Source organism: Sciurus carolinensis, chromosome 4 (assembly GCF_902686445.1).
Source record: "Sciurus carolinensis chromosome 4, mSciCar1.2, whole genome shotgun sequence".
Lineage (NCBI taxonomy): Eukaryota > Metazoa > Chordata > Mammalia > Rodentia > Sciuridae > Sciurus > Sciurus carolinensis.
The window spans coordinates 101,958,385-101,971,756 of NC_062216.1; the positions used below are offsets into that span (position 1 = coordinate 101,958,385).

Below are 13,372 nucleotides of genomic sequence, written 5' to 3' on the forward strand. Positions count from 1 at the left end.
AACGTATGATTACACAAATGGTATGCCTTGACTCTATGTACAAATAGAGAAACAACATGTATCCCATTTGTATACAATTAAAAAAAATAAATAAATATATAAAAAAAAAAAGAAAGAAATACCATCATCGTCATGGGCTTACATTGTCACATACCTACTAACCTAATTCTGATTGAAGCTAAAAAGATGTGAACATATATTATTTTAAAAAGAAGATGCATATACTTAATAAGATGTTTGACTACTTCATTCAAGCATGTGGATTTAGGGATTATGTTCCTGGCACGATGCCAGTCCTGGGATGGCAGCACACACAGCCATAGGGACCTACAACACAAGGACTTACAACACGTTTCTTACTTACAGAAAACTAACAATCTGCCAGGGAGATTGCCACATAATTGCATAAATATTTAATCACAATTGAGATATGTAATATGACATAAGATACCCAGTGCTATGGTCAAACAGGACAAGGAACTGCTTGCTCCAGAGAAAATTGGAAGGTTAATTGAGGAGTAGTTTGAACTTTTATCAGGGTGGGAGGGAAGTGTGGTATTTAGGTGAAGATGGTAATGCAGTGGAGTGTGAGAAAATCATATTTCCAGGAGCAATAACATCATGGAGGGCAGAGATAAGACAGAGCAACTTGCCCTTGTGGTTCTGAGAAAGGAGTACTCTTCCTGGAGAGCAGCTTGTAAGCAGGCATCAGCACCTGAGAAGGAAGCAGGTTGTCTGTCAGAGTGGTTTAAGACTTTTATCCAAGGAAGAGGAAGTTTTGAATGTTTCAGTTTTTCACTTTTATACAGACTGGTGACTTGAGCATGGTCGCATATCTCAAAAGGTCATTCTGGGTATCAGGTGAAGAAAAGAGTGGAAAATTGTTGGATGAGACAGACATCATTACCCTATGTACATGTATGATTACATGAATGGTATGAATCTACATCGTGCACAACCATAGAAATGAAAAGATGTACTCCATTTGTGTACAATGAATCAAAATGCAGTCTGTAAAAATAAAAAGAAAAGAAAAGAGTGGAATGGAACAGGGTGCTGGTGAGACCAAATGGTATACAGTAAAAGTCAGGCCCGAGAGTTCAGTAGTTTGGACAAGGGTAGAGGCAATAGTGGTGGGAAACAATGAATAAATTTAAGAATTTGTCATGAAATTTTGAGGAAGGTGAAGAAGAGGTGGGTTTAAGAATGACTTTGAAGTTTTTAGAAAGTCACAGATGACTAGAAAAACTGAATGTGTTGAGAAGGAAGGTCAAATGCTGTTGGGAGGTTAGGTAAGGTGAGGCAAAGGGATGAAGTCCTGATTAGAATTGATCCAGGAGCAAAAGGTGGAGAAAGGGAAAAACCAATAACAGAAAGTAAAATCTTGAAACCTTAGTTAAGTTACTTGACCGCCCTTTAAGTCTCCCTCTTACTGTTAATAAAGTAGACATGATTAGACCTATCTCAGTAGGGCTGTGATCAGAAGTGAGGAATGAGATAATATACATGCATTCATAGCGCAGGACTGATACAGACTAGGCATCCAATAAATGTTAGCTATCTTTACAAATTACATTGAAATCTTGCCTTATCGTCACAAGTAAGCTTCCCTCAAGTCTCCTTCAAAAAGTACTCATTGAACACTCTTCAGAGCATTGTGAATAGAGTATCAAAAAACAACCACAAAAATCCTCACTTAGCTTATGTTTTGGTGACAAAGTACATTAGTAGAACTGTTCATTTTGACAGTTCCTACCAACTTCTAGTATCTTTGTAAAATGAACTATAGCATAGCTTGAAATGAGACAATTAATTCAACTTTGCAAAACCAAATTAGCAATTCTCAGCCATATAGCATTTATTTATCCACATTGACATTTAACACTGCAATTATGAGACCTTGATGTTTTTCTTTAAATGGTATTGATAAAATAGTTTCTTATTCTTTTTTTTTTAGACTTTGGGTACCAGGGATTGAACTCAAGGGCACTTGGTCACTAAGCTACATCCCCAGCCCTATTGTATTTTATTTAGAGAGTCTAAATATGAGTTTACTGAGTCTCACTGAGTTACTTAGTGCCTCAATTTTGCTGAGGATGTTTTGAACTCAAGATCCTCCTGCCTCAGCCTGCCAAGCTGCTGGGATTACAGGCATGCGCCACTGTACCCTGCTCAGTAAAATAGTTTTATCTCTTGTTTTTTCTCAGTATAGCTCTCTAATATTAAAAATAATAGAATTATAAAGATATTGAAGTTCAAAAGGACCTTAAGTAATGAATTCGGTAACTTTATTTTTTTAGCAGAGAATCCAAAGAATCATGTGTAAATTAAGCAAGGACAGTTAGATGCCTTTTAATGGTGTTCATTTTGTCAGGGGAGAAAAAGTACCTTTTGATTCTAAATGCCATATAATTTGTGGGAAAGAAAATGCACTGATTGGAATGATTGCTGTTTTTGCTAACAGCTGGATGCCAATGGTGAGCTGCTCATCCGAAATGCCCAGCTGAAACATGCTGGAAGATACACATGCACTGCTCAGACAATTGTGGACAATTCTTCAGCTTCAGCTGACCTTGTTGTGCGAGGTAAGAGTTTCACAATTTCAAAATTACATAATCAAAGGTTTGTGGCAATATGTGTAATCTTCTGGTAACTCTTAGGGTCTCAATTCAAATTCTTATGTAGGGTCTCAATTCCATGCCTCAGAATGTCTCTTAGCTTCTTACCCATGTCTGAGAATGATTTATACCAGACAAGCAGTAAACAAGACTGATTATTGTTTAACTTTATATTGTCTAGAAAGTTACGCCACAGACCTACTAAATGTTTGTGTTTTTAAACTAAGTACTTACCAAAAGTTTTCATTTCCTACTATTTTTTTGTTGTTGTTGTTTTTAGTGTGTTGGGTATAGTGTGGTTTCCTTTTTAATTTTTTATGGAAAAATATACTGTTTACTATAATATTGAGTATTACATACTTATCACCAACCATCATTGTAGAATAAAAAGCTAATTTATTCATTTATCATGCTTCTATTTGTTGCTCATTTTCAAACTAGTGCCTTTGTTCATATAAATAATATAATTCAGAATGTGATGGGATACATGTTTATTGAAAATATAGCCCTTTTGCTTCTGATCTCGGTGTGGGGATGAGGCTGACTTGGAACATGACACATCTTGTTAAAATTCATTAATTGGCTCTTTGCTGGTTGTCTGTGGAATGAAGACCATTTCATTTTGCTTAGTGTCCAAGGCATTTTGTGTGTTGACTTTAGACTACTTACTTTCTAATGTCTTACCATCATTCCCTGTAACCAACTCTAAATGCTCCACTAATTCACAATACCTTCATGTTTCCACATTTGTTCCTGATTCACAGTAGTTCTTTAATGTACTTCTCACACCAATTCATATCTATACTTTCAAAGTATTGCTTACATATTACTAAATTCAGGAATCTTTTTTCAATGTCCAAATATGAACTTTCATAACATTTACTTCTTTCTCCAATGTATTTTACAGCTATCTGTGCATGAGTTATCTCCTAAATTGCAAAATTCATGCATGCATTTAAATTAATATTTAATGAATTGCACATTCCTTTACATAGTTTTATAACTCTTTTCTTCTGTCTCAATGTCATATTAAAATTTCCATTTTTTCACATTTTACCAACTGAAAATATTTATTGACTATTATTTAAATCCACATTTCATATTTTTGAACAAATAATTGGTAAATAAAATAATATCTTTGATAAGTTTTAATGCCCCTCCCAGACTCAGATTAATAGAATTTCACTCAGTTTTATACATTTCCTGAATTCCCTCTAGAGCAGTGTTAATATGGAGTCCCTAAGCAACATAGTGAAAATGCAGAAAAACTATTATTCCAGTTAAATATGTTCTCAAGAGTTCAAGAGTTCAAGAGTTCAAAGCCAGCCTCAGCAAAAGTGAGGTTCTAAGCAACTCAGGGAGACCTTGTCTCTAAATAAAATACAAAATAGGGCTGGGGATGTGGCTCAATGTTCAAATGTTCCTGAGTTCAATCCCCGGTACACCCCCTGAAAAAATAATAGAAAAGGCATTCATTTATGTCAAAAGAAATTCACAATTAAAATAGATAAATATATTCCTGCAGAGTATGTCAAAATCATATTGCAGGTCTTCTAAAATCAGAGGTTATTCAACTACATAGTTTTCTCAATATTTCTTATAGTAGTAGTAATATATGAAACATTTTACTTTAAGTGATATTATTATTGGTCCATTTGTCCACTTAATTATGCTTTTGCATCTAGTTCAGGAAGTCATAACCTAGAGATCATGGACAGCCTCAAGAGATGAATGAAACTGCTGAAATTATATGCTGAATTCCATATATATGTGTATTTTCCTGGGAAGAGGATTTATAATCATCATCAGATTTTCTCAGGCAGCAATGGTCCAAAAGCATTAAAAATCTTAATTTTTATTTTTAATCTTTATTTTTCCCCATCTAGATCAAGACTCTCTGAAAAGAGAAACAAAGAGCTGGTTAATTCATTTTACATAAAAGTATAAAATTCCAATAAATTTCATGTAGTGATATCTAGTAGCACATTTTGACTGAATTCCTTCAAAGATTGTTTGCATTTAGCCATTCAAGAATAAATATCTGTTTCCCAAAAGTTTGTAAACTTCATAGTAGTCCTCCCCTCTTATCTGCAGTTTTGCTGTCTGTGGTTTCAGTTACTATAATCAACTATGCTCTGAAAATGTTAAATGGAAAATTCCAGAAATGTATAATTTTAAATTTAAAATTGCACATTGTTCTGAGTAACATCTTGAAATCTCATGTGGTCCCACTCCATACTTCCCAAGATGTGAATTGTTTCTTTGTGTCAATGCTGTGTACACTACCTGTGCATCAGTCACTTAGTAACTCTCTAGGTTTACCAATTAGTTGCATAGTATTGCAGTATCTATGTTCAAATAACCTTTACTTTAAATAACAACAGTCCCAAATCACACAATTTTGTTGCAGTCTATTGTTGTAATTGTTCTATTAGTTACTGTTAGTCTTTTATTGTGCAAATTCATATATTAAACTTTATCATAACTATATATGTGTATGAAAAATCAATATATGTACCATTCAGTACTATCTGCAGTTTCAGGCCTCCACTGTGGATCTTGGAATGTTAATAAGGAGCACACTACTGCATTCACTAGGCTTTAGACATATACAAAACTTGCCAGGTTTGACATGGACTCATTCTAATTCGTATCGGATACCAGTGATCTGAACTGCAGATGCCGAAGTTAGGGTTATGAGAGGGACAGTGGACATTGTAGATGGGAAAGCAGTTTTCTCTGAGGAACACCAAGAAATTTTTTGATAATCAAATTAGTCTATTACGTACACATTTATACTCTATCAGATGACTGAAACAAAAGTATAAATATTTAGATGTAATTAAGCCTGTGGGTTTCCTTTAGTCTATATTACCTTGAAGGAAATCAATACATAGTTAAAAAAAAAAGTTGCTACCCTTCATACCATGTGTGTGTTTGTGTGTGTGTATGTGTGTGTGAATTTGTAGTTGTCAATGAGTAAGTATGGTTATATGTGTAAAACTTCATGAAAGCAATTTGTATGACAAGAAAAATGTGTTTTAGGCTTATGCTTTCTATTATTGTGTTAAATTGATTTTAGAATGGAGACAAGTCAGTTAAATATGAGTGCCTCTTTATTAGTACCCTTTCCATTGCTATAACAAAATACCTGAGCTTGAATAATGTATGAAGAAAAGAGATTTATGTAGCTCACAGTTTTGAGGGCTCAGGGCCAAGGCACTGGCATTGGCCAATTTGAGTAAAGACGTCATGGCAGATGGTATCACAGTAATGGTAAAACATGTGAGGGGGGAGATCACCTGGCAAGACAAGAAGCCAGAGAGAATCAGAGATGAGGTTTACTCTTTTAACGACTTACTCTAATGCAAATAACTAACTCACTTCATGAGACCAGTATTGATCTATGTGGGGCTCAGCACTAAGAATTACCTCTTTAGAGTTCTACCACCTTTCAACACTGCCACACTATGGAACCACACTTTCCACACATGAACAACCCCTGGGGGACACAAACAAATCATATCTAAACTGTAGCAGTCTCTAAATGTAAAACTAAAATTGAATATAGGAAAATCATAGTCAAGGCAAATGTAACATTATACTTACTCCCTTGTTTGTCTGTGTTATATATGGTAAGATCAAAATATAAGAAAAACAGCAATTTTTGTCAACTGAAAATAATCCATAAAATATGGCCCCAGTAATCAACTATGAGACGTCATCTTTTATAGCAGACATAACTGTTTACCTGTTGAAGGTGTAACACTTTAATTTGTTTAACCACTAATTGGATCCAAGGTTGCTCAAGGAGAAGAGTCCAGAAAAGTGCACATTGTCTAATCCTCCAGCTCTGGAAACATCTTCCAATCATCGGCTCACACAAACCCTATAATTTTCACTTTTCTTATCTATTTTTTTTTATCAGAACTATCTGTTTACTTTAGAAATATTTCACTAGACTTTTCACAGTAATAGAGATTATTTTTACAAGAGAAACCTTTTTTCAAACAGTATTTCCTGAAAGTTCCATTTATAAAATTCAGGATGTGGATAAACATTCACCCTCACTGTCTGACAAATGCAAAGTAGCCTTTCTGAAATAGTGTTTTGAAACCACCTTGCTCATGATTCCAACAGACTTAGAAAATCAAATATGAAATTATATAAAAAAATGATAACTCACATGAAGAAGAAAACTCACTATCAAAAACAATCAAGAGGGAGAAAAAATTTGTAATTCAAGTCAAGAAAATTTCAGAGTACAGCCATTACATAAAAATAAAAATAGCCATGCTGAAAATATTAAAGAAATTAGAGAGGAAATGTTAAAAATGAGTCAAAATTAATGTACTATAAAAATGTAGCAAATTTGGAAAAAAATAGAAACACCTGAAAATGATAAATATAATCATTGAAAATAATTAATTAGATGGTAGCAACCTAGGAATGAACTAGAGAAGTGAAAGATAGATATGATAAAATCACCATATTTCAACATAATGAATAAAAGGTAAATTATGAAGATATTTTCCAGACATTGAGGATGTAGCTGGAATTGGTAGTGTACACTTGCAATTCCAGCTACTTAGGAGGCTGAGGCAGGAGGATTGCTTGAGCCCAGGAGTTTGAGACCAGCCTGAACTACATAGTAAAACTAAAACTCAAAAAAAAAATTGAAGATATAACTATAAATTTAACCATAAATTAGTATTTGTCACATTGGATTACCAGAAGAAACATTAGACAAAGTAAGGAGAAACAATTTTCAAAATTTAATGATTATAAATGTGGGAGCATTAGTGGCAAAAATGATTCCTCATATTCAAGCAACATAATGAAACACAAGAAAATAAAAATGAATGTTAAACTCTAAAACATTGAGACAAGTATGAGAATAAAAATAATTTTTTTCCCTCCAAAGATGTGGCAATACACTGACATGGGCTACTCAGTAGCAATAAAACTTGGGGACACCAGCCTTCAAGATGACTTCCTCTGATCCTTGACTCCTGATGCATAAATCCTAGTGTGGTCCCTTGCATACGTGGAGTTGTGCTATATGTCAGCAGAAGTGAATGTGTGTGATTTTTCAGGCTAAGTGGTAAAATACATTTCTACTTCTGCCTGCATGTTTGGCTGGTTTGTTCTGTGGGAAGACAGCTTCTATGTCATGAGGACAGTCCAGTCTCCTGAAGAAGCTACCTGAAGAAGAAACGAGCCTTCTTCAATAACAAGCACCAACTGCCCAATCATTCAGTGAGCTGTCTAGACAGCAGATTCTTCATCCCCAGAAACACCTTTCAGATATAGTTCTGTTTGACATCTTGATTATAAATTTCATGAGAGAAATTGATCAGGAGTCAGCCAATCTGCTCAGTCACTCAATTCTTAGTTTACCAAAACTATGAAAGAAAATAATGTTTTTAAGCCACTGAGTTTGGGGTTAATTTGTCTTGTTGCAATAGATTACTAATACAACTGTGGAATACTATACTACCTTCAATGTGCTAAAAGAAAATTAAATGTTTATTGTTTACACAAATTATTTTATAATAAAAAAATAAAACCATAGTAAGATGAACAGAAACAGTTTATCCCCCTAGAGATTTTTATCTCTAAAGATGTGTAATGGGTAAATTTCAGGAAAACCTCTCTAGAAGAAAGTTCTGAGATGTTAAAACTCATAGTAAATGAAGAAACTGATGAACATGTGGATAGATGCAAAATTTTCTTAGACTGTTTGGGCTACTAAAATGGAATGCCATAAACTAGGCAACTATGAACAACCAAGATTTATTTCTTATAGTTATGATGCCTGGGAAGTCTAAGATCAAGGTACCAACAGATTCAGTATCTAGTGAGGGACTTTGCTTCTGGCTCATAGATGAAACCACCTTACTAGAGTCTCACAAGGTGGAAGGGGACAGCACTCTGGTGCCTCTTCTGTAGGGCATTAATGGCAGAGCCCTGATGATCAAAAGTTTACCAAAGGCCCTACCTCCAAATACTAGTACATAAATACTAGTACGCTGGTGATTAGGTTTCAAACAAGAATTCTGGGATGGAATACAACATTTAGATTATAACATAAACAGACTGAGCTAAGTCAGACTTCAGAGTATGCTTTGGTCTGGATTTTAAGACTTGTCAGAATGATGAATTGTCCTCCAATTAAGCTGTCAGTTGCTTTTAGTTCAGGTTTCTACATAGTCACTAATCAGGCATCTGTATATATGTATGAATGCAGTGTGTGTAAGTGTGTATGTGTGTTACACACACGGTATATATCTAATATGGATAAAAACAAAGAATGCATGAAAATGAGAATCATGAAATACAATAGGGTTACTTCTGGGCTGGGAAGAAAGGATTGGGAGAAGATAGCATTTAAAGAAGGAGGGCATCTGCTAGAAGCTGCATCTTTATAAGTAATTTTTTCTTATGCCAGGTGGTAGGTTTGTGTATAGTCATTTTCCTATCTTTTAAAACTGTTCTTAAATGTTAGATATTTCTTAACAAATCTAATTTAATAAAAGAGAGTCACAGAGGACCTGTGCTGTTCCCCAGTTCCTCACCACTATCCTTCCCCACGATGGTTGATGAGAAATCTTTGTGCACGCCTGGACCAACACACTTGTATGTGCATCAGCTCCACCTCTATGGATAATATAAACACACAATTCTAGGCCCTTTCTTGGCAGTTTCTGAATTAATAGCTCTAGGATGGGTTTAGTAAAGCCAGATCAAAGACTAGTCTGGTAGACCTTGGTGTATTAGCAATAACAACAGAAACTGACCCATATATACCCACTGGTTTCTTGACAAAGAAGCAAAAACAATTTAATGGAAGAAGGATGGTCTTTACAACACATGGTGTTAGACCACTTGGGCATTCATAGGTAAAACAGAAAAATGTAAAGAAAAATGGATCATGGGGGCTGGGGTTGCAGCTCAGTGGGAGAGCACTTACCTAGCATGTGTGAGGCACTGGGTTCAATTGTCAGCACTACATAAAAATAAATAAATAAAATCAAGGTATTGCATTAAAAAATGGATCATGGATGAACTTAAATGAAAAATGTAAAACCATCAAACTATAGAACAAATATAGATAAATCTCTTCAGAACCTAGAGGTAATTTTGAAGAGTTCTTAGACTTGATACCTTAAAGCATAATGTATAATTTGAAAAGTGACATATTTCACTTCATCAAAATTTTTAAAATTTTGCTATGCAAAAGATTCTGTGAAGAGGATAAAAAGATAACCTACAGACTGGGAGACAATATTTTCAAACTACCTTTCTGACAAAAAAATTTGTATGTAGTACATATAAAGAGTTTTGTGAATTCAATAATTTAAAGACAAAAAAAATCCAATAAAATAAATAGGCAACAGACATTTCACTGAAATGTATACAAATAACAAGCACATGAAATGATATCTATCATCAATTAGCCATTAGTCTTCAATACAAATTGAAAACCCAATGTAGATATCACTATACACCAATCAGAATCGCTTAAAATTAAAAATAGAATAAAATGGTGCAAAGAGACTGAGTCACTTACATATTATTTGTAAAAATGTAAAATGGTACAGATGCGCTGGAAAACGATATGGCAATTTCTTAGAAGATTAACATGTTCTCAGCATATGAGCCAGCAATTCCAATCTTGGGCATTTTTCCTAGAGATATAAAAACTTACGTTCACATAGAAATATTTGCACAAATATTCATCACATTTGTATTTATAATAGCCCCAAAGTGTAAACAATCCAAATGACAAAATTATACAGATAGAAAAGAGATGAATGGTGGTCAAGGGTTAAGGAAAGGGAAAGAACAGAGTGGCTGTGGCTGCACACAAGTAGCTCCAATTTTTCTGGTGGCACTTTATACAAAATGTTATTGTGGTGGATAAAGAAGATCTCTGTGATTACTTTTCACGATTGCATATGAATCTGTGATTAGCTCAAAATAAAACTTAAAAAAATCACTGGAAATATACTAGAAATATAGAGAAAACATGTAGTCATTGTTGGCACTTATTTCAAGAATAGCATGATGTGATTAGAAGGCAGGCATCCCCAAAGGAATGTTTGAACAGTGATGACTGCTACACTGCCTTTTAAGGGGCATTCCTTTTAACCTTAGGAACAAGCAAAGTGGGTGGGACTTGCAGTTTTGGAAGCAGTGTTGAAATTATTGAAGGCAGTGGAGAAGAGTTGAGCCTGACACTTGCACTAAAAACCCTTTTTCTATTTTTCCCCTTGCATTTCTTCATCTCTCCTTTAAATAAATATTAAATACATTTTTAAAGAATATCATTATGGAGTTCATCAGATGAATACAATCCTAAAGTGATCAAATGTTTAAACCTGGTCTGGGTTGGCAACTCTGCAATTAACTAGTCCCCACGACAAATGTGATGAAGTAGTAACTGTTATTTGGAAATTATTATTCTAAGGAATACCTGTTGAACAGTTTGCAAGTTGTACTGTTTTGTGTATAGGATGTACTTTTAGGATAAATTAATTTTGAAATGTGTTTCAGAAAGATAGTACTACAGTCCTTTCCTCCAGTTTATCAAGTGGAAACTATATAGAACTAAATCAGAAGACCATTGAAAATTAATGCTTACGTCTTGCTAGAAGCAATGGAATAGAGTTCTGACCTTAAGGCCAGGAATGGCAGGGAATGGAGGAAAGCATTCCAGGGGGAGAGAAAAGGGTTAATTTCATGGTCTTTTAATTCATCCGTCATCATTTTAGCATAGTTGCAGTTAAACACTAAGTCACACTAAGTTAGATGGAGTTAGCTTTAAAAACCCTGTAGTTAACCTTAGGACCACTCAATATAAGCATGCATCAATGGTTAAAAAAAAAAAAAAAAAAAGGACAAAACACAAAGGAAAAGCAAAAACAAGTTCCCCAGATGCAACATCAATTTAAAATTAAGATAAATTTACAGGAGGTCATAGATATTATGACATTCAAATTGTTTTGAGAAGATTGCAGAGATAGGGAGAGTTTGTCTTTTTTTTAAATGAGGGTCATATATTGGTATTAATTGAAGATAATGTATCAGTGAGAGAAGTAATTTTAGAATCAACCTTTTCAAATTAGAGTTGTGTCGTATAGTCAAACAGATTTAAAACTCAGACCACTATAAATTGCTCAATATTTAGATGATCATTTGAGTTCAATAACATTTTGTCTTGGTTTTAAAGAAAAAGAATCAGCTCTATTGTACTTTAGATATTTTTAGGCTTTCAATGTAAAAAATCGTTCTAAGAGAATGGATGCAAATGTCTGGGTTTGTAATAAAATGATTACTTCTAAAGCTCATGGAAATGTTCAAGGCTTGGGAGTAGCCCTGTGTGAATGTTCTTCTGCAGACATTTCTGGAGGCCTTAAAGCTCCTCTATTCAGAGCATCACTTAGGAGCAAAGGATCATCAGGATTTACTCAGCCACACTTGTGGAAACACATTAAGATTAAGCTTGCTAAATCTCAGTTCTCATTCATGAGAGATATTTAAAAATGGGCCATAAAACTAAGCCACAAGTGCAAGAAATTAGGTTTTAACTTGTATGTGCTTTACTTCTTTCCCTGTTGTTCCTGCTATCTTACAAATATCCTTGGCAATACTGCTAGTTATTAGGGACACCTGGATGAACAAAATATGTTTGGCACTAAAATTGCCAAATAGGAGATGCAATCAGGATTATACTTTTCAGGTCCTCTCCTATGTGCCTAGATACTACATTAAATAATATTTCTTAACCGAAGTCTGAACTTTCAAAAAGCAAACAGAAGACAAAAGGATTTTATTATATAACTTTTCTTTTGATCTGATTCCCATCCCCAACATATGTGCCATGAAATTTGAAATTGTTTTGAGGGAAAAAATAGCTGAAGCTAAAATAGATAATATGAAAATGGTGTGAATTGTTTTCGCCCAAAAATATGTTCATGTTTTTTCTATTGTAATATTAGAAGTTTATATTGATTTTGTCTTATGTGAATTTTTATTTAGCTGGAAGCACTTTGTGTGTATGTGTGTGTGTGTGTGTGTGTGTGCGTGTGTGTGTAACTTTCTACTTTATTTCCAAGGCCAAACATAGAGTTTCAGAATGGAGAGAAATACAAGGTAGATGCCATCTTTATTTGGTATAGTCTATTGAAGTTTTTATTACTTGGCCTAATGACATAGTTACCAGATTCTTTCTTAAGGAGGTCATTTTGTTTGATGACTAATCCCCTTTTAAATTCTCTGTTGGATAAGTAAAGGTAACATACTTGAATAAAATAACCTGGAAACTCGAAGTGGGAACTGTCAATACTCCTTTTAGTCTGAATAATATTCCTAAATTTTAAATTACTAGAAGTGGTTGGCTGAAAGTCTTTCCTTTGAAAAATGCTCTTGAGTATTTATTACTTTCAGCTGTTCTGTATTAGCAGTTTATATCCAGAGAATACCAGTCTTTGCTGTTCAGGCAAAAATGTTTTTGATGTGTTTACTTAGATATGTTTGTCCAGAGAAACTAGTACTCTTTCCTTAAGGAATATGGAATCGATAAAAATTTTCTTTGAGAAACATGTGCTAATCCTATTGATGGCAATTGATACATTAATTATAACTTTTTTTCTTCCCACTTCTTGACATTTGCAAAACAATTTTACATTCTTATTGGCACATTACGATTATATATAATAGTGGTATTTGTTGTTACATATGCACACATG

The 13,372-nt window shown here is 34.1% G+C and overlaps 1 protein-coding gene across 6 annotated transcripts in view; it reads left to right on the forward strand.

Annotated features, from left to right (window-relative positions):
• Positions 1-13,372, forward strand: part of Cntn1 (contactin 1) — a 364,554-nt gene that overhangs the window by 267,065 nt on the left and 84,117 nt on the right. For all 6 annotated transcript variants that reach the window (XM_047548775.1, XM_047548778.1, XM_047548779.1 and 3 more), the window contains one exon: positions 2,465-2,585. In XM_047548775.1, the coding sequence (XP_047404731.1) occupies positions 2,465-2,585 (121 nt within the window). The remainder of the gene's footprint in view (positions 1-2,464; positions 2,586-13,372) is intronic.